This window comes from Convolutriloba macropyga, unplaced genomic scaffold (assembly GCF_964194025.1).
Source record: "Convolutriloba macropyga unplaced genomic scaffold, txConMacr16.3 SCAFFOLD_3140, whole genome shotgun sequence".
NCBI lineage: Eukaryota > Metazoa > Xenacoelomorpha > Acoela > Convolutidae > Convolutriloba > Convolutriloba macropyga.
In genome coordinates, this window is record NW_027451945.1 from 8428 (window position 1) to 29101 (window position 20674).

The 20674-nt window shown below is 37.6% G+C and overlaps 1 protein-coding gene across 1 annotated transcript; it reads left to right on the top strand.

Annotated features, from left to right (window-relative positions):
- Positions 1–1342: 1342 nt before the first annotated feature.
- Positions 1343–19733, top strand: LOC142357067 (factor V activator-like; the record flags this gene model as incomplete). The annotated part of the gene is made up of 4 exons (XM_075408782.1): positions 1343–1504; positions 3567–3620; positions 4013–4228; positions 19550–19733. Coding segments are annotated over 4 exons (616 nt in total), but the record flags the coding sequence as incomplete, so codon positions are not given.
- Positions 19734–20674: the final 941 nt, after the last annotated feature.

Consider the following 20674-nt stretch of genomic DNA (forward strand, 5'->3'; position numbering starts at 1 on the left):
CATTGCAGCCCATTGCAGCCAACTCTTACATGGCAATTTTAGTCAGGGGGGGGGGTAATTCCTTAAAATTTCTCCCATTGCAGCCCATTGCAGCCAACTGTTACATGACAATTTCAGTCAGGGGGTAATTCCTTAAAATTCCTCCCATTGCAGCCCATTGCAGCCCACTCTTACATGACAATTTCAGTCATGGGGTTGTAATTCCTGAAAACTCCTCCCATTGCAGCCCATTGCAGCCCACTTTTACATGGCAATTTCAGTCAGAGGGGTAATTCCTGAAAAGTCCTCCCATTGCAGCCCATTGCAGCCCACTCTTACATGGCAATTTCAGTCATGGGGGGTAATTCCTTAAAAGTCCTCCCATTGCAGCCCATTGCAGCCAACTCTTACATGGCAATTTCAGTCAGGGGGGGTAATTCCTTAAAATTCCTCCATTGCAGCCCATTGCAGCCAACTCTTACATGACAATTTCAGTCAGGGGGGTAATTCCTTTAAAGTCCTCCCATTGCAGCCCTTTGCAGCCAACTCTTACATGGCAATTTCAGTCAGGGGGGGTAATTCCTTAAAAGTCCTCCATTGCAGCCCATTGCAGCCCACTCTTACATGACAATTTCAGTCATGGGGTAATTCCTTAAAAGTCCTCCCATTGCAGCCCATTGCAGCCCACTCTTACATGACAATTTCATTCATGGGGTTAATTCCTGAAAACTCCTCCATTGCAGTCCATTGCAGCCCACTCTTACATGACAATTTCAGTCGGGGGGTAATTCCTGAAAAGTCCTCCCATTGCAGCCCATTGCAGCCCACTCTTACATGGCAATTTCAGTCAGGCGGGGGGGGGGGTAATTCCTTAAAAGTCCTCCCATTGCAGCCCATTGCAGCCCACTCTTACATGACAATTTCAGTCATGGGGTAATTCCTTAAAAGTCCTCCCATTGCAGCCCATTGCAGCCCACTCTTACATGACAATTTCATTCATGGGGGTAATTCCTTAAAATTCCTCCCATTGCAGCCCATTGCAGCCCACTCTTACATGGCAATTTCAGTCAGGGGGGGTAATTTCTTAAAATTCCTCTCATTGCAGCCCAACTCTTACATCATTTTAACCCTCTGTACAAATTACCCCCACACTCTTACATCAATTTTACCCCCCCCCATAGACAAATCCCCCCCATAGACAAATTCCCCCCCCCCCGCCCCCCCCCCCATTCTTACATCAAAATGGGAGGATTTTAGGGAGGACATTCGACCCGGACCCCGCCCCCCTCAATCGGATCCAGAACTTCTAGCAAGTATAGTCGATTGCAATCCAAATCTTTATAAAAAAATTGTTTCTTAAAAGAAGCAGTTCCAAAATCAGATTCCATGTTCTTCCAAGTTGGCATTTGTCTGCGAGGCAGGACGTCGCTCGGAAAACTCGACGGAGTGTCCAATTCGAGAATACTGTCAAGATACGAACCCAATGGATGCAATAACAGACAACACTTGTCCACTTATTCTGAAGGCCGGCATAAGTTAACCATTTATCACATCCCAGTGTAAACTACAAGTGATGTTTGTCGAACAAAAATGTTTGCAAATACACGACTACAATAATTTATGCTTCACACTACATTCTAGGGCAGTTGAAAAGAGATCTGATTTTGTACTCCTGATCTTTTTTAACTTCCCTAGAATGTAGTGTGAAGCATAAATTATTGTAGTCGTGTGCGTCTTTTTACAAAACGAAGAGGAGTTTAGAGAGTATACAGGTTTTCACCAACCTATTAAAACAAATGCTTTTGCTATAGTTGTCCTACGACTCGAGGAGAAACTTTAGTAAATATTTGTTCTTTAACGACTTGGACACAAGTTATCCTGATCCTAGTCTTTTTAGTCAGTAAAGTGTCAGTTGATAAGGATGTATAACTCACGGAAACAAGAGTTTAGGTCAATCTGCTGAGCAAAAATCAAAAGCAGGGAAATCGAGAGAGATGTTTTTGATCATAAATTTGTGTAAGAAAGAGAAAGAAGGAGAGAGAGAGAGAGAGAGAGAGAGAGAGAAAGAGAAAGAGAGAGAGAGAGAGAGAGAGAGAGAGAGAGAGAGAGAGATAGAGAGAGAGAGAGAGAGAGAGAGAGAGAGAGAGGAGAAAGAGGAGAGGGAGGGAACGAGGGAGGGATGGAGAGAAAGAAGTAAATTTAAACATGACAGAGTTCGGTAAGTGAGCAAAATTTTTGTTCGAGTGAATCGTTTGCCAAGCAGTTCATTAGTTTTGATTTTTTACCGTTTTAGACACTTTTATTTGGTGTTGTTTTCTTCTTTTCTTCTTGTTCATACAGAAAGAAAAAAATTAAGGTAAAAGACAGTCATCTTTAACATGTTGTTAGTTTTTGATTATAATGATTACAAATCATGCTTGTTTTTTTCGACTTTGACAGTTTAGACGCTCTGAATTGGTTTTGTATTCTTGTTACTGTTCACATAGAAAGAAGGAAACTGTTTAGAAAAAAAGAGACTTCTTTGACCGCCATTTGGGAAATTGATCTTCAACTGAGTTTTCCAACATTTGGGAATTTGATCTTCAATTGAGTTTTTTGTCATTTTTGGTCTAATTGAGACTTTCATAATTTTTTGGAAATAGCTACTTATAAAGTGGAAACAATTCATGTTTGTAGCCAAAGTTGTTTACCAATCCCGATCTCTTTTCCTGAGCCGTTACGTGGCCAATATCCAGAAAGACATATATCATAAAGTTTTGCATTTTGTTGAATCGTTTGACAAAGTTGTATCCCCAGTTGTCGCGATTCATATACCATTTTCAACGTTGGAATAAAGTTAAGCAAAATGTTGAAATAAGTTACTTATATCGTGGAACAAACTTAAATTTTGTCACTAATATTCACTTTTTACATGTAATTAGCCCATAACTTTGTTGCCCCAAATTTATTTGTAGTTATTTGCGACCAAAGCAAAGACTTAATTGTTAATGTGCGCCTTGATAGGTGTAGTTGCAAAACTGCTAATTGTCCTCTTAATCCGCAATTAATATCGAGAAGGAAATTTTTCCACCATTTGGGAAATTGATCTTCAATTGAGTTTTCTGTCATTTTTGGTCTAATTGAGACTTTCATAATTTTTTGGAAATAGCTACTTATAAAGAGGAAACTAACATATTATGGCGTGGAAACTAGCGAGGAAAGATTTCCCAAGTTTTCAGGTTATGCCCCAAAAACACGCTTTGTGAAAAGTGAGTTTATATAAATCCAATTTTTAAGAAATTTTGAACTAAATCAGCCTAGTATTACTTGTTTCCAAACACACTTACAACTCTAATCTGAATACATGGGTCATTAAAATGCCCGACAAAATTGAGCATATATACACGACTTTTCGGACATTGGTCACGTAATGGTGTTTTAAATTATTTTTGTACTATTGGTAGTAATGTCTCGTGCTTAACTCTAAAGAACAGTAAAGATATTTGTGCGGATAAACCTAATTCCCCAATTTAAACGACTATATATTGAGAGGAATTAAGACAATTGTGTTCATTTTCTAATAAATGGTTAACTTTGTTGGATTGCAGGCCTACTTTTACAACCCTTTTATTGGGCGGAAAATAATCAACGGAGTAGCTGTAAAAATAGGGACTTTTTCCGTTTATAAAGCGTTCTCACTCCAAATTCACCCCCTCCTCCATAATGGAATCGCCTTGACAATATAGCATTTGCAACAACAATGAAACTTAGCAAGCATAAATGTGTGCGCGTCTGTGTGTACGTGTGTGTGTGTGTGTGTGTGTGTGTGTGTGTTTGTGTGTGTGTGTGTGTGTGTTTGTGTAAGTGTGTGTGTGTGTGTGTGTGTGTGTGTGTGGGGGGGGGGGGGGGTTGAGTATGTGCATATTTTATATGTGTGAGTGTGAGAGAGTGTGAGTTTGTGTGTGAGTGTGTTTTTGTGTGTGTGTGTGTGTGTGGGGGGGGGGGGGGGTTTGGGAGCCCAGTAGTGTCCTTTGTGCTTCATGGAAAAGCTTCCAAAATAGAAACAAGCCCTTGGCTTGTACGAATCCAAGCCGGATACGGCCAGCAGGGGTACCAAGTGTGTGCTGGGGCTATTCTGAACCAGTACGCTATCTTAACAGCTAGACACTGTGTGGATTATCAGGCAGACAGACTCACTCTCTACTTTGGCGAAGAGTCAATTAAGAACCAAATTAAAAATGAGAAGGCAGATAACACTGAGAGATTCATGGTCAGTTCTCTATCTTAATCTTTTTCATCTTTCCATTTTCCATGATTTGAACACAAAAGAATGATTTTTTTTTAAAGTTTGAAGTGGAATTGAGTTCAAAAACTAAATATAATCCAGCTCTGTGAGTTATATTAAATTCTCGAAACGTAAGTCATATGTTTAACAGGTAATGTATGAGGTAATTTTTAAATTTTTGCTCAATTTTTCATCGAAGTTTCGCAGAAGTTCCATCTGCTTTGTTGGCTGCCACATCTGATGTTGCTAGAATAATGTTTATAGTCGCGTCATTAATTAATGCAATTTTTTGGATTGTAATTCGGGTTTTTTCCTACTATGCTTTTTTGTATGACGTCAGCTTACTTCAATTCCACTTTCTGTACAACCATGCATTCATATACTACTGAAATGTATGCATGACGTCCTTTTTAGTCTTAGCTCAGCGAGTATTTCGTTCATTTGGGCGATCAAGTTTTTAGTCACATGTGATTTTCCGGGCAAACGCAAAGGAAGCAGAAGTAAAAGTAAGCCGACAGAAAAGTAAGGCGAAAGTCATGTAATAGTTATGTAATCTATCAGAAATAATACATTGTTAGCCGTAACAATCAACACTGCGCGTAGTATTGCAGTGCATATTGTATTCCAGTGCACCAAAGAAACAAAAATACGTCAATTTTTAGAATCTAGTGGGTACGGGCCTCAGCGGACCGCTGTCCATGGCCATGCCTCTCATCCGCAGTGGGATGTAATCCGGAAACCGCGGGCGACGCGCTCGAAGCGCGCCCACCGGCCCGCCAGGGTCAACTTAAAATACGGGTATCCCAAATTTTTTCGATTCACTTGACCTCTATTTCAAAATTCGGCTTGCTTGCCTATCGGCTTGCTTGACCGCCTCCGATTTTCCGGATTCTCAAAAATGTCCTATAAAAATGTAACTCAAGGAGATGCGATCAATTGAGTGTTTGTCTCTCCAAATAAAGATTAGTTAAAAGCAGCTAACAGGAGCAGCAAAAGATTAGACAAGTTGTTATTTCCTAGCAGCAAATAACAAAATGAGAACAATTTTGTTTTCCCGGTCCCCTTTTACTATCTTTTTGAGACAGCAACATCTACTAAGCCATTGCACTTAATTTCTTGCCATCTGCTAATTTCTAGCTATAATGATGAACAGCTCACAGTTGTAAGCGTTTTTTTTCTATTCTTGCGCTTAATGACCTCCATGCCTCTTGTTCCAGATATCTAAGCAAAAGCTAATTGAAGCACTGTTTTAGCTCTTTGAGTGTGTTTTTTGTTTCGCCAAGCTAATGACGACAAGGCTTTTTCAATTGCTCTCGAACGAATTTTGAAGCAATGACTTTAAACGTGTTGGTCTTTTTTATATCCAAAACTGTTGATTGTCCAATTTTACGCATTTGATAAGGAACCTTGTGTGACTTCTCAAATGATTTTTCACGCTGCATTTCTTCGTTTTGAGTGATTTTAATGGTTCTCATTCCAAAGTGAAGTAAGTTTATTGCTAGTATACCGATATACAGATTGTATGCGGTTGATTCTCTAAGCCAGTTTAGTGATTATGGTATCCGACTGCTATCCTGGAGGTCTGATTCGATCTACTGTGAGATCACCCAAAAAGAAATCTTTAGGCTACACAACCAAAATTCGTTTGCCCTCGCTATTTTCCCTGAAATAGAGACCTTTTGCACAGAGTGCATAAAAACGTAACTAAAAAAGCCGCAGTTAAAACATTTTCAGGGTCGATACTGTGCGCTTCTTTTCATGAAGTGAAACAAAATTTCTTGGTCAAATTAATTCTTCAGAAAGCTACTGGCTAATTTCAATGCACGTGACGTGAATTAAGCTAATCTATCTAATTCAATCTTCAAAACTTACGGTTGAAAACTGGGAGACAATTTTGAATGCATGTGATCAAAACATTCAAAATTTATGTCAATATTATGAACGTATGTGAATTGATAGCGTAAGCGTCATCCGATACCACATTTCACAGAACAAAATTGTTCAAATGTTGAGAGAACCGGTTATGTAGTGAAGCAGAATAAGTGCATTGATATTAAGTAAGAACCCATCACAATGGATTCAAAGACAGTGCCTAAGTTTGGAGGTATTCTCAAAATTATATTTTCAATATACAGGTTTTGAGTCTGATTTCAAATCCTAGTCCGAAGAAGTATCTTCATCAGCATTTTCAGTTGCATTTTCTACAAATGAGTCCTCTTGTTTTCTTGGCTGCTGTGATTGGAGTGGAGTGCTCTCTTTCGTAGGCCCGATAACTATTCCACACTGAGTTGGAGTTGATTTTGTGTTTAACGAGTTTATTGGCTACGGTTACTTCAAGGTGGTTGTGTTTTGTTTTATTTCGTGTTTCAGGGTTGCTTGCTGGGTATAAGATCTGCCAACTGGATTGTTTTTTGTGATAGATCGCCTGCTTGAGCCAGCCAATCAGAGTTTCGGTTTAGCTTGGCAGATTTCCCGTGTTACCGAATAAAGATTTTCCGTGCTGATGTGTATTCCGTAGACGTCTCATGGAGTAGGAATTCAGAAATTCTTTCAAGTGTTTTTTGTCTCGTCTCTTTTCTCCTTTTTGTCGTTCTGGCGCTGCTCGTTCTTTTGCAGATGGCCCACCCTAGCGTGTCTGTTAGTTCATAAAATCTTGTTAGAAGTCTGTATGTCCCGGTGGCTTGGCCTCCAACTATGTTAAGTTTACATTGTTTTTTGTTTCCGGGTGAAGAAGAAATTGTCTGTGCGCATACTTTAGCTCAAGAAACTAAAACCTGGGAAAATTTATAAACAACTTTGTGGAAATTGTTGGCGTTTTGATCAATATTGTAATTATATTTCTCACCTTCAGAGCTCTGTTGTATGATTGATTATTATCAATTGCTCTTGAACGAAGTTCATAGCAATTATTGTAAAAGTGTGTGTCTTTTCTTTATGCAAAATTTTCGCTTAAACATTTTGATTTTTCGAGTGGCTTTTACGCCCTTGACTTTTTGCGTTTCGCGTGATCTACAGTTCTCCCTCAATAGCAATTTCAAGCAGCTGAATTTAGTGGGCGGCAATATAATTCTAAAAGTCAAACGAAAAGTGCGCCGAAACTGGTGCCATTTTTTACTTTAAATCTTAATAGTGGTATAGGTTCCCCTCTAATGTGGTTATTTGAAGCCCACTATTTAACTTCTTAGTATCATTTAGGCTCGTAGACTCCCCCTCCCTCCCTCCTCCTCCCCCCTCGATTGAAGCAGGTTGCAATTGATTAGAGCTCCCACTAGTCGTTCGAGAGCAATTCTTCCTACGTTAGTCGGTTATGTTTAATTTTTGAGTTCGTTCCTGCAAAAGACTGGCTTTTTAATTGCTCTCAAACGAAGTTTGTAGCAATTATATTAGTCATGTCGGTATTTTTTTGCGATTCTTCGCTTGACCGATTTTTCGTCTGACGCTTTTGACTTTTCGTCCTCAAAAACGGGATAAACAGGTAGCGCCCAGCGGGCATTAAGTGCTCTTAGAGCCTTTCAGCTCTGTTTCACAGCTCAAACTGTTTTGGAGACTTATACTTATATTTATGGTGTGAAGGGCGGTTCTTAGAGGTTGAGACCCCCCTGTTAACCCCCCCCCCCTATTGCCTCCACCCCCCACCGCGCTGTTGCCCCCCCCCCAGCCCAGTGTTGCCCCCCATCAGAACCCGGTGCACCCCCCCCCCCCGTGGCTAGCTACTGACAAAGCTAACCGCTCGCCGGTCGTTTGAGAGCAATTCGCCCGACGTTAGTCGGTTATGTTCTCTTCTTCCACCTCTTGAAACTCCCCTGTCGGTGTTACCCAATAAATCAATGTGAGTGAGGTAAACAATTTTTCAATAAATTTGATTTATTCATCAGCGTGTGATTTTAATCACGGATCGATTTTTTCTTGCCTCCTGTCTTTCTGTCTGTTTTGTAGTTGTGTTTCAAGGTCTTCAGGAAAAATCGTGACTGCAATGAGAAAGAACGGAACTGAGAAAGATGCGCGCCTTAATGTAGTTTACCGTGATTGTTATGTTCTTTATATGATCTACATCTTCGTTGTTCACGTTGACTATATCCATCGTCCTCCATTATTTTTTTAAGGATCACTAAATCTTTTGATCCAGACTGTTGTCTTTGTGCTGCTCGGAATTTCCATATCTGTTATCTTGCTTGGCCTGAGCAACCGTTTTTGATTTCTTAGCATCATCCTGTTTTGAGGTTGTGTCTTGCACCTATGGGCGATGTCGTGTGGTAAACCACATTTGTTTCATTTTGTTGGCCCTATTGCCGGGCTTGCTTGTCTGTGCTCTTAGTTCAACCATTTCCCACATGCTGTTTTGTCTCCGGGTTTTGTTTTACTGAAATTGAGTTGTTAGCTATGTAATTTTTTTCTAGGTTCCTTTGACTTAGTTCGTGTTTGAGAGTTGAAATGCTTCTTTATGATCTATTTTTTTATTGGCTCGAGTTGGATCTCATTTTTCAGCATATGTGATAATTTCTCGCAAAAATTCGTCTTCTAGTGTTCCAAATTTACAAAACTTTGCTTGTTTCTTCCAAAAACAGTTAAAATGCATTAGATTTTGATCTCGTTTCTGTTTTCCTGTTAACAGACAAACTCTGCTGAAACCAATATTGCATTTATGAACAGTTATGTACTTCAAGTTATCCCAGAAGACTGAAATCAGCGATTTCGACATCTACATGTGGGAATTTCCTCTGGAATTTTCTTCGGCCCTCATTTTCAATGTTTAGGTTTTGTAACAAATTAGTCTTTGTTGTTGCTGCTTCATCCCAAGGTCGACCGTTACATAAGACTCCACTTCAATATAACGGATCCTTTGACATTCTTTGTCCCATTGTGTAATTTCAAATTGGTTCCTTTTCTCACTGTCTCATTTCCGCTGGTTTGTTTGTCCGATCTGCTGTTTCCTCAGTTGGTTTACTAGGAAGTCTTACTGTACTCGGTTTTGGTTCCCTTTATACTTCGGTATTCTGTACCTGCTTCGGCAAAAAAAACCTAGACAGAACTTAGATATATATTTTTCCCAGAATACGTTTGTTTGGGGTGATGTCTATTCCTAGAATGACAGCAGGAAAGAGTGCTCTAGTTTTCTAGTTTCAAGGTTCTTTAAAAAAGGGTTGTCTGATTATTCTTCAGAAATCTACGGGCAGATTTAACTGCAATTGAATTGAATTGAGCTAATTGGTTAAATTATTCTTCGAAACATTCAGTTGAAGACTAAGAGACGAACTTGAATTCATGTTATCAAACGAGACAATGAACTTAACGAAACAGAAATAGACGTAGCAATTGACAAGTCCATGGTGACCTTTAGTGTTGGTATATAATCCAATAAGTAAGATAATAAACGACCGGAAAAATAAATCTATTCTATATAAGTAATAAGGTACTTATTTAATGAATACTTATTTATTAATTAATAATATACGTGTCATATGATGCCTCGTGGGTGGAACTTTAGAAGTGTTAGGAAATTCATTCAGGAAATATGTACACTTAGTCAGAATTTTCTTTTCAATTGACCACTTTTGAGCAATTTTTTCGCAGTAAAACGGAAAACAAAGATTTTAGAGGAAATTTACGTGAAAAAGGCAGAAACTTGACAACAAATTTACTCATATGCCGTTGGAAACTTGTATGCACACTATGAAAACTGATTTACAACATAAATTTCAAACTTTTTGACATCAAAAAATGCAGTTATGTAAGCCCTATTGTAATAGTGCTCTACAGGGAGAAAATTTTCGATGAAGTGAGTTGAAGTTCAATTGGGCTCAAATAATGCTTCCAGACCAGCTGTTTTCGTAACTTCAAAGGACGACACTGACATCAAAACTTTTTCAGGCAACCAGCTGAGTCAACAAAAGCTTCCGATAAGCAAGTTCAATTATCACCAATCGTGTTAACGTCGGCATTTGATATCCATATCCCGTACAAACTTGTTTAGGGAGATCTATTCACTAATTTTGTGTGCGTGCAAATGTACTTCTTGAGTATGCGCTGATGACTAATGCAATTTCCTGATTAATAGAAAACAGTCTTGAAAAGCACCGAAGCGCAGGTTGGAGCCGTTCTTAATATTATGGGCTAAGATTCCAAATCTTAATACATGGGTTTCAAAATATTACTCTAGAAAGCAAAAAGGAATTTGAGTTTTACCAGATTTGTTGCCAAAATTTCTGAAAAATATGCAAGATGTGCTCTAGCGGAGACTCTTGTAGAAAAACCACCGCTACATGTGTGACCAAATCAATAATAAAAGGTTTTCACTATGAACAAATTATGTATATTTAGTGACTATCCCCTTAACAATGTTGTAGAATGAAAAAAATTCTTCTTGTGATTTCTTTGAAGACTTAAATAATAGCAAAAGAGATGTTGCTGAAAAAAAACTAGAAAAAAACCATGTCCATTCCCAACACAAAACAAATTTTACAATGCTCTAATATTATTGCTGTTAAATCCTGTGCAGTCAAAGATCTTGTCAAATTGAGGAATCAGTGAATTTTTTTTCAGATCATTTATTTAATTTAGTTAATATGGACAATTGAATCTTAGGTAATCAAGCAAATAATCAGTCAAAATCACTGGGCAGCATATCACTCCTCTGTTCATATCACAGCATATCACACTTTTCCCGTTCTTCATCATTTGATATCTAACGTAATTTGCAGAGTTTTGCAACATAAATCTAATTGGTTGATACAAGTCCGTCCGCTCACATAACCACACAATCGGTTATGGTCACCTCTCATTTAGTGACAAAAGAAACCCCATAGTCCCCTTAAGTTGGGTGAGAAGTCAGCATTTAATGAGAAAACGCTGCACTAATCAGGTACAAGCATCTGTTGTCATAGTTATGCGAATCAGGTAATTATCTTAATTGCGTTCCCACGCATTAATTGGATTGAAATGGATTGAGAAAATCGGTTGATCGTAATGCTAGAAGCTTCCAAGAAAGCATTTCTTCCGTCCCCCAGACAAGCTATTCTCTTTATTGTCCATGGAGAGGTTTCAGACCGACCCACAAGAACTTCCAATGACAGCGGCATTAAATTAACTTCGGCTTATTGGCAGTCAGCATTATGAGAAGCTAGTTTGCGGTCGTCATCATATGTAAGCGCATAACCGTGTGTATTCTCCGCATTTGCAATGATTGTTGATCGCAGGGATGACACCACTGTTACATCAAGCGCTGCTGCTTTTCCTCGTGTCCAGGAGGATAAGAAACGTCTGCAGGTCGGGATTGGTTGTTGCTGCTAAGGTTCTTGTGGTTCTTCTTTTCAACGAAGGGCTCAAATTTGCACAGACACAACAAAAGAAAACTTTATCTCTCAAACGCTCGTGACGATGAATATTATCTCCTCGTCCTCCACGTGTTACAGAATGGTCCCCGTTTATATAGATGACACTATTTTCACGGTAGGGACAATTTCGGGGAGCATCATATATAGGGATACCCAGCCTATATTTGACACAACTTTGGAACTCTTTGGCTTCCATGTGCAGTCCCAATGCGGAATCAGGAGGCGTGGTTAACCAAGCACCTGCATTAGGAGCAAGAAAAGACTGCAACCGAGCTCTTTCTCGCACATTTGTTGCCTGTGATAAAAGATCTTTGAGTGGCTTTTGATCAAAGTTTTCAAGAGTTTTCTTCTAAATTTTCCAATCTACATCTTGCAATCCAACAAGACAACTCGCGTTATGTTCCTTTTCCAGAGTGGGTCCCAATAAAAGCTTCTACTTTAGACGAAACGGTCTCCACTGAACTAATAACAACAGGTAGATGTTGGTCACTTGAGCATCTCAAACCCAATCCACCAAACTTGATGGGCCAGTTTGCTTTTTTCCAATTGCTGCACTTAACGTTTCCCCTGATTAATGTTTTCTATGCAATCTGTGCATTGTCAAAATGAAGTAAGACTATAATAACTGGAGGGCTTGGTTCATTAACTCAGCGTAGAGAGTACAACATTTTAGGAGTAACAATACAATTTTTAAGTATGCCATAAGCTGCATGAGGTTCATTCAATTTGTTTTTCGCGATCAAGGAGGGACTCAGTTTTCTCCACCTTCTTGGATACGTTTTTTGCTTGATGAGTCTCCGTTCCAATTAGCGCCCAACTGTTTCAAAATAAACCTTCAGGATCAGCACGCTCAATGTTTTGATCCAACCTGCTCATGGCTTGTGGCGACCACAGCATACATTTTGACGTCTTTACGTAAAAGCTCAAGTCTATGCTTTCATTTTTCAAATTATCTAAGCTATGCTATAGTTCGTCTTCAATTCCCACTAAAATGCCGTCGTCAAGATGCCAAGAGTTCTGTATGAGCATGGGGAATTCCTGCTTAATCTAGTAAATGGGAGGCATGAGAGCCAAGGAGAATGAAAGTGGCAGCAGAAGATCACCCTGTTGTCAATGTTGTACCCCACCTTCGCTCTTGACAGCTTGCCGGTTGTAGAATAGTGAACTGTGTTTTGCGTAGCACGAGCTAACAAACGAATATAAGCATGGTATTTGTTTCAGGCATTCTGATAAAATTCCCTGTCGTTTAATGGAATTGAAAGCATTTTCAAAATCTTTTTAGAGGACTCCGAAGCATTCTGTCTTTCCACATTCTACATATATTAGTTTTGTTGCATGGATAAGGGATTCCGCGGCTCCCCTTATGGCAACTCCAATTTGATTGGGACTAATGCTTCCTCCTCTGCAAAGGAAACAAGTCATTTATCCACAAGACTGCGGAAAAATTCTCCGACAGCAATGGGTCGTAAATCTGATTTCTTTTTCTTCAGAGCTGTTAGAGAGACGTTGCAAAAAGTTGGGCCAACGTCATTTGGAAATTCACTAGCTGAGCAGAAGTTGATTAGGCTTGTGACTTTTTGCTATGCCTTTCTGGACTGCTCTGGGTTATTGCAACGACGGGCGTTTGATTGATGCGTAGGATACATCATGCTCGGACCGATAACATGTTACTGACAACTCTCTGCGAACTGATATCCCAAGCACAGCTTATAATTGACCGGTATAATTGGTTCTTTGGATGCAGGGAACAAAGATTTTCTTCGGTTTTCTCATTGGAAGATGCAAGTCCCTCTGAGCTTTAAACTTTTGCAGCTTTTCCAAAAGGCCTGGATAACATAGTGTCCTCGCTAACTCCAACACTTTATATTCGTTATGACTCGATGTTTCTCCTGCTTTTTTGGCTGCTTTGGACAGAATAGCTTCGTTCCATAAAGTCCCTCTGTCACCTTCTCCCACTGAACAATGCGCCCATTGACAAGTTTTTTGTGTTGGAACTTTTGTTTTCCACCTCCACGTGAAGCTGCGCGCAAAATAAATTTGGGCGAGGCCAAAAGGTTTTTCCAGTTTTCGATATCTGTGGGGTTCGTATGACATTTTGTCCAAATCTCTGCTATGAACTTCGACCATCGCAGTCGAGCTTCAACAGGAACGTGTCTAATTGTGAAAACAAGTGTTCTTGGAATAATTTCTAAGTCTGGTTGCGTGTTGTTTGTCAGGTTGGGGGGAGCAGCCTTTGAAGGCTGTTTGGGGTCACTAACCAGTTCGTCGGATTCCTCTTGGGCAGCACTCATTAGATTTCTTGACTTTGTGCTGGATTGTTTTCAGAGTTTTGCTTTAAATTTATGATAAGCCCAAATTGACTTGGAATCTAATACTTTGTCGTCTTTTGAATTGTATCCCAAATAATGAATTTTATTTTTGGAGCCTCTGTGTTCAATATTTTTGCTGCAATAAAGTCTTTTGTTTTTGTCAGAGAAAAAAACAATTGTACCTACTGGAATACGGCACTGGAGGTTGAATTCATCTTCTCCAATCTGACTTGATTAGGATTTGATGGGGAAACACATACTTCACTCTGGCTGTTTTGGGTTATGTTTTGTGTCCTGTGTACTTTTTTGGCTATCCCCCAACGAAGCAAATGTCGTTGATTGTGCGGTTCGGTCCATTTTTCCCCATGAACATTTTAGGTTGCTGATATTGATTTGTTGTCCAAAAGCAACAACAAAGAAATGTCTAATCGAACTCGAAATCGGAAATAATCAAGGAAAATGTCTGCTTTCAAAAACAACGTTGAAAAAAAACCGTGAGAAATTGGACGAATCTGATGGCTTTGCCCTCTTTTCTGCTGGTGCTGTTTGCCATAGTTTAAAACTGAAACTGGTTTTTGTTTAATAATTTTGAATTGTTGAAGAAACGAACAATACTCCCGTTTTTTTTTACCAAAACCAGACAAAAGACAGGAGGACAAGTCTAGAAGAACAATCTAAACAATTTAACAAAAATTAAAAACTGCTGCACCTGACAAGCTGACCTATATCAGCTCAACAGAAAAATATGATTTTATGATTTTGAAAAATTTGAGAAAAAAGAAACAAAAAGTATTTAAACAGTATTAGCGTGTTGACAAATAGTAGTGAATATTTTGCTAACACTGGTGAGATTTTAGTGTTAACGTTTTCAAAACAAAAACTGCATTGAATATTTGATCTCTGAATACTTGAAAGTGATAAAAACTAGTCGCACAAAAATTATCTCTTTTTTCCAAAAATAAAGAGAGCTGATGAGGTTGATAGGTGCGGGCAATTGAACTAAAGATATATACCTTACAGAGAATCGGTTCTCCAAAGGAATTTCCGCCGATATAGCAATGGCTTTTGTAATTTCACATAACTTATTTCTCCCGCAAGTCTGTGATTAATATTTGACAATTGTCCATACTCATTTCAAACTTGTCGTCATAATCTCATTTTCATTGCCGAATTCAAGTTGTTGTCAAACACTCTTCAAATACCAGTCTGAATAATAGCGATTGCTTTCGCCTCGAAAATCCACACCTCTGTATTCTGCGTGCCGCTAAACGAAACCATAATTCAAATTAGTGTTTGACTTAAAGTTCACAAGCTAGTACACCATGACGCAGTCAACAAACAAGGTTATGGCGATATCTCTTTCAACACTGATGTATCTTAGTATGGACAGGGGAGGTCGCCTAGTTTTCAACTCAAAACTTTCAGCCACTACGGTTGATGAGATAATGACTGAAGATTTGCGGGGACTACTCAATAAATCATTTGTTTTAGATCGAAAAACAATGATTGACAGATTTTTACATCCAACCTGTATACAACAGAAGGGTTAACCGATTGAGCAGTTTTCCGCTATTTTAAAACAAGTTTCAGAAAAACTGTGATCCTGGAGATAAATACGCCAGTATCATGTTTTCATAGCAAAGTGGTGACATACAGCGGAAACTGGTAAAAGGACAATAAAATGGGATTGAGCAGTGCAATAGCCATTAACTTTGAGATAGGGATCTAAAATCAAATGAAAATGGTTGCTCATACAGCCAGCTGCACTGAATTTGACAGTAAATCTAATTCGACACACCTGATTTGCAAATGACACTCTGTAATCAAACTTGAACTCATCTGCACACAAAAAGTTGACAAAGTCAAGCAAAGTCGACACTTTTGGACTTTGCTGGACACTAGACAATCGGAATAAATGTCATGCTTGAGGAAAAAGATGCAATAATGTGCTATAGTCAATCACATACGAACTTTTGCAGAAAAACCAAAAGCAATTAATCTCTATCTGAAATCTAAAACTAGAGTCAATGAACAGAAATAGCCAACAAGATGCCAATACAGAATTTATTCAGATGTCTAACATTTTTGACCCAGAACTAGAATCAAGGTGTTTTTCAGATGCTAATTGCTTAGCGACTGTTACATTAGAGGATCATTCAATCTCAAAAGAACACTTAAATCGCCGAATAGAAAGAGCCAAAACAGAAACCTGTTCTGATTAACTCAGGCAGCGCCTGTATCATTGTGAAGGGAAGTTTAGCTAACGCAATACTTGCGAAGGACAAGAGATCATCCTGGATATACGACGCGAATGCCAAATAAAATAAAACTTTGTTGAGGCAATGTTGAGGCAATGCAAATATTTGGCTCATACGAACATCAAATGAAAACAATATTTGTATAGCAAAATCATTTTACATTGGAGTGGTTGCAAACGTCAGTTTAGGACTGAATCAACAATAAAACTATAAGGATAAGTAATAAAAACTTCTTAAAAGAATATGGCATCTCTTGAAATACAATTCAAAAGTGATTGATTACAATAAAAAAAAATCATATACAGGATTGCAGCGCAATTGGAAAACGCCTGCCAAAGAAACAAAATTAGTTTCGAAACTTTAAAGAAAGTCACAAGTATTGGCATTACTAAAAATCCTGAAGCTAATATCATACAAGCAAAATTTTTGCCTTTTCAAATATTTTTTGTCTTTAACTATTATGCCTATTATTTAGATTTTTATGACAGAAAACTCAGAAATGAAAACAATTTTAAAAAATGTTGGAAAATTGCAATTTTTGTAGAATAGTAGCTAAAACTCAAACTATCGATATTTCCGAAACAGTTCTTTTGTTAGTAGAAACTACCATAAACCCAGCTTCAAGCACTGAGAAAGCTTAACTTGTCCCTATAGAACAAAAAATACAAAAAGACGAAATCTTTGTGACTTGCAAAGATAGCAATTTTTTTTTTGAAAAGTCGCTAATATAGAAGCCTTCAGAATTTACATACTTTTAGGATCAATGTGTTGAATAATAGGTATTCGTTGAAAAAATGTTAAAAAAGCAGAGATCTTTGCGAATAAGAAAAACTTGCTTGCTATAGAGGAGAACTGAATAAATCAATAATATTTTAATCAAAATTGACAAAAACGCCAATTTAGGACTAAATCAACAAAAAACTGCGAATTTGAGTGAAAAACTTCTCAGCTTGTAGGCCTCAAAACTCTCAAAAAAAAGATTAGTTTTATGCTGAATTTAAACCGTCTCAGCTCTTTAAGGACCTGAAAGGCTGCTTAAATCACTATCAATGTATCATTTTGGGTGTTTAAGTTTGCATTACAAAAGTATACGGCAAAAAAAAACAGAAATGAAGAGAAATTATGCCTTGCAGAACATCTTTATCAAAACCGTTATTTTATTGCCCATGTATCAAAACACATATAAAAAAGGCAACAAAGCGTGAAAAAATGAGCCAGATATGCCATATTTTTGTTCCGACCCCACTTGTGGGGGAAGGAACTATATACTCAAATGGGTTTTTTTTTTTTGTTCAGTGAATTTTGGCCGATCGATATATTCGTCGTAGAGAAATGTGAGTGGTATCATTAAAAAGCTGGTCCAGCGTAGAATTCAAAAGTAAAAAGATTTTTTTGGATTTCGTTTTTTTCGAGGAGTTATCGAGGATTGAAGTTTTGTGTGAACAATGGGATCTTTAGCATGATTGTTCACTTTTAGTACAATTTTCTTCAAACTAAGATCTTTTTTACGAAAACATTAATTCAAATTTCTATAAAAAGAATAAATTTTGAGTTCGTAAAAGTTGAATGCAAGGCGATAGAAAGACTAGTTCTGGTCTCATAGGGAAGTTCACTATCAAAAAAAAATCGAACTCTAATTGAGAGCCCTTTTTTTAATAAAACTTTTCTCTTTTTTGCTTTTTTTAAGTCACCTAGAGACAAGTCACATTTTATATCGACGTTCTATTAATGACAAAACTCCTTTATAGTCGAATGAAGCGCAATGAACAAAAAACGTCGTTTTCAAGGAATTGCTCATGTTTTTTTTGGCTTCGATTCTGAGTTTTCGTAATTTTGAATGAAATTTTGAATTTCTTTTTGAAGTTTTACTATTTTTTTTGGAGTCCTATGGTAGGGATTCATTGACTAACAGTGCAATATGTTCCATAATGAGCATTAAGTGAACATGTCTATTTCATTGAGGGGGCGGCTAATGGCTGTTAAGACTTAAAAAATAATTTTTCGAATTTTTTTTTGAATATTAAAGAATCATAATCTTATTATAGTGAATTGTAAGTCAGTCCAGGGGTGAGAGCACCCTCTTCCTTCCTACTGCAACCAAAATTAAACTGGTTAGCGGTTTTATCTTCTATCTATTGGTTATATGACTTCAATGACAAAAAATTTCAATTTTTTAAAATTTTTTTTGGATTTTTACGTATTATTGGTTACTTTTGAAATCTTATCACATTATCCAAATATTGACAGTTCCCATTAGCTTAAAAACGATGTTCTGTGGATGACCAAAAAAAATTTTAAACAAAAATTTATGGTTTAAATGGCTTCGACACGTTCTTCTTGCACTTTTCTACTGATTTTTTGGTTTTCTCCTGTTTTTTTTTGTTGTTTTAATAGTCATTATACTTACTGTGATCTCATAATGAATACCTATGCATGACAAACATAAATGTACTTTCGTAGGTTCCTTTCGTCAAATTTAACTTCTATTCATCAATCAGATGTCCCATCGAATTTCGTGCATTTCAAGAAATAACATATATATTGATATTATGTGCCACTGTTGTTTCGTTTTTCTGAACGTTTATTGAATGGCCATTTTTTGCGTTTCTTTTTCTCTTCCTTCAGAACAATCGCGTAATAACAGATCCCAATGGTTTTTAAATGTGGCCCAAGTAAACTTATTTAATCTTTCAGTATAAATCCTTCAACTGAAATAGCAGAAATAACAACTGAATTAAAAATACATATTCAGATGATAGGTATTGATTTTAATGGTAGCAAAGGTTTGTGTTTTCGCAAATCGTTTGTAATTTTTTGAGTTTCTCTTTAGTTTGTTTCTATGGCATAGTCTGACCACAGACGGGTGCTTTTGGTTTTGTAATGACTTTTTAGTAATTTATCAAGGATTTTTTTATTAAAAACCAATGTTTTTTAAGATTTTTGAATTTTCTTGGTGCAAAAAATGTTGATTAATTTTTAAGTTTCGCCTCACTGTTCGTTCTTTTTGTCGGCTTGTTACCTAGTCTCGTTAAGAAAACTTTTCATCTGCTGTATAGTTAGTAAAAGGTAAACTTGTGTAGTTAAGGTTTTATCTGACTGCATTTTGACGTTGTTACCAGGTGCTTTTAAATTTAGATATTCATTTTTTGCCGCCAAAATTTTGTTGGTGCTATTTTTTTTCTAGTCTCTTCAATGTCAGGTCACGTTGGTGCTGTAATGAAGCATGGCATTAGTAATTCAATTAGTAGATAGAATGTGTAACGATTGTTTTAAACTCAAACATCTATTTTTGTTATCTCTTGATTTGGTTGACATTTTAGTCAAAAATGTAGATGAGCTCGGGTCGGAACATCATGTGCGAACGCACATTAACGAGCCGCCTTGTTTAATATATTATTAATATTGCAGGTGATGCTAAATACGCAACTGTACAAGATGTCAGAAGAAGATGTGGCAATTGTGGTGACAAAGAGAGCAATCTACAACCAGACCTCATCCAAAATAGCCCCTGCCACACTTCCTGATCGTAACCAGCGCCCAAGGAGGGGGGATAGAGCCAGGGTTGCCGGATGGGGCGCCACCTGTGTCAAAGGTTACCAAACGGTTGCCTTTTCCTTATGAACAAAATTTAAAGTTCACATACAAAAAATGAGCCGAAATCCTTCTGCCCTTTGGGCAACGTATCAATATCGAAGCTGCAGTTGTTAATTCCTGTTCAACTCACAAAAATTTTCTTCAAAAATGATGACAGGAGTTTTTGAGGGCAATTTATTTTGCATTTTTTGTTCGTAGCAATTTTTTGTGCATCGGATGTCACTTTAATGCGATTTTCGGTGGATAATTTTTTTTTGCCTGACAACCTTGACTTTTTGTGCGCAATGTGATAAACAGATAAAAGCCACGCACGGGCACTGGGTTGTTGTTTAGTTTTATTAATTCTTTAGTAAAATCTAAGAGTACTATTTACCGATGTTAAACTTTTATTGTGGATAATGTATATTTTTATGGTGCGAACGGAGCAATTGATAGATTTATTTTCTCAAAATTAACCTTTGCGTATGTAAACACAACGCTAAGCGAAAATCTTTAGATGGAGACCTAGCCGATATTATCGTGTGGATAAGATTAAATCATGTGGGCTTATTATGAAGGTAAGTCCCTCAAAAATCTTCATGGCGAACTTAAAGGGTTAAACCTGAACTGTAAACTCTGAGGTACCCACTTTTGGTAGAATAGGAGTGCATTTGGTGCCTAATTAAAATAAAGAAACTTCAATTTTGAAAAATAATTGCTGTCCGTTTAAAAATTAAGGCGGTAATTTCAGTGCAGTGATCAAAAAGATTTTTTGAAAGTCTAAGAGAGGTATTCCACGCATCTTGCTAAGTTGGCGATTGAATTAAATTAATTGTTTTTTGCAGTCTTAACAAAAATAGCGATGAAATGGAACGGTATTTTGACCCGCAACACTTTCGGTCAACACATGGTCGATCCTTGACTCTTAAATTCAACGCATAGTTTTCATATAACCCAAAC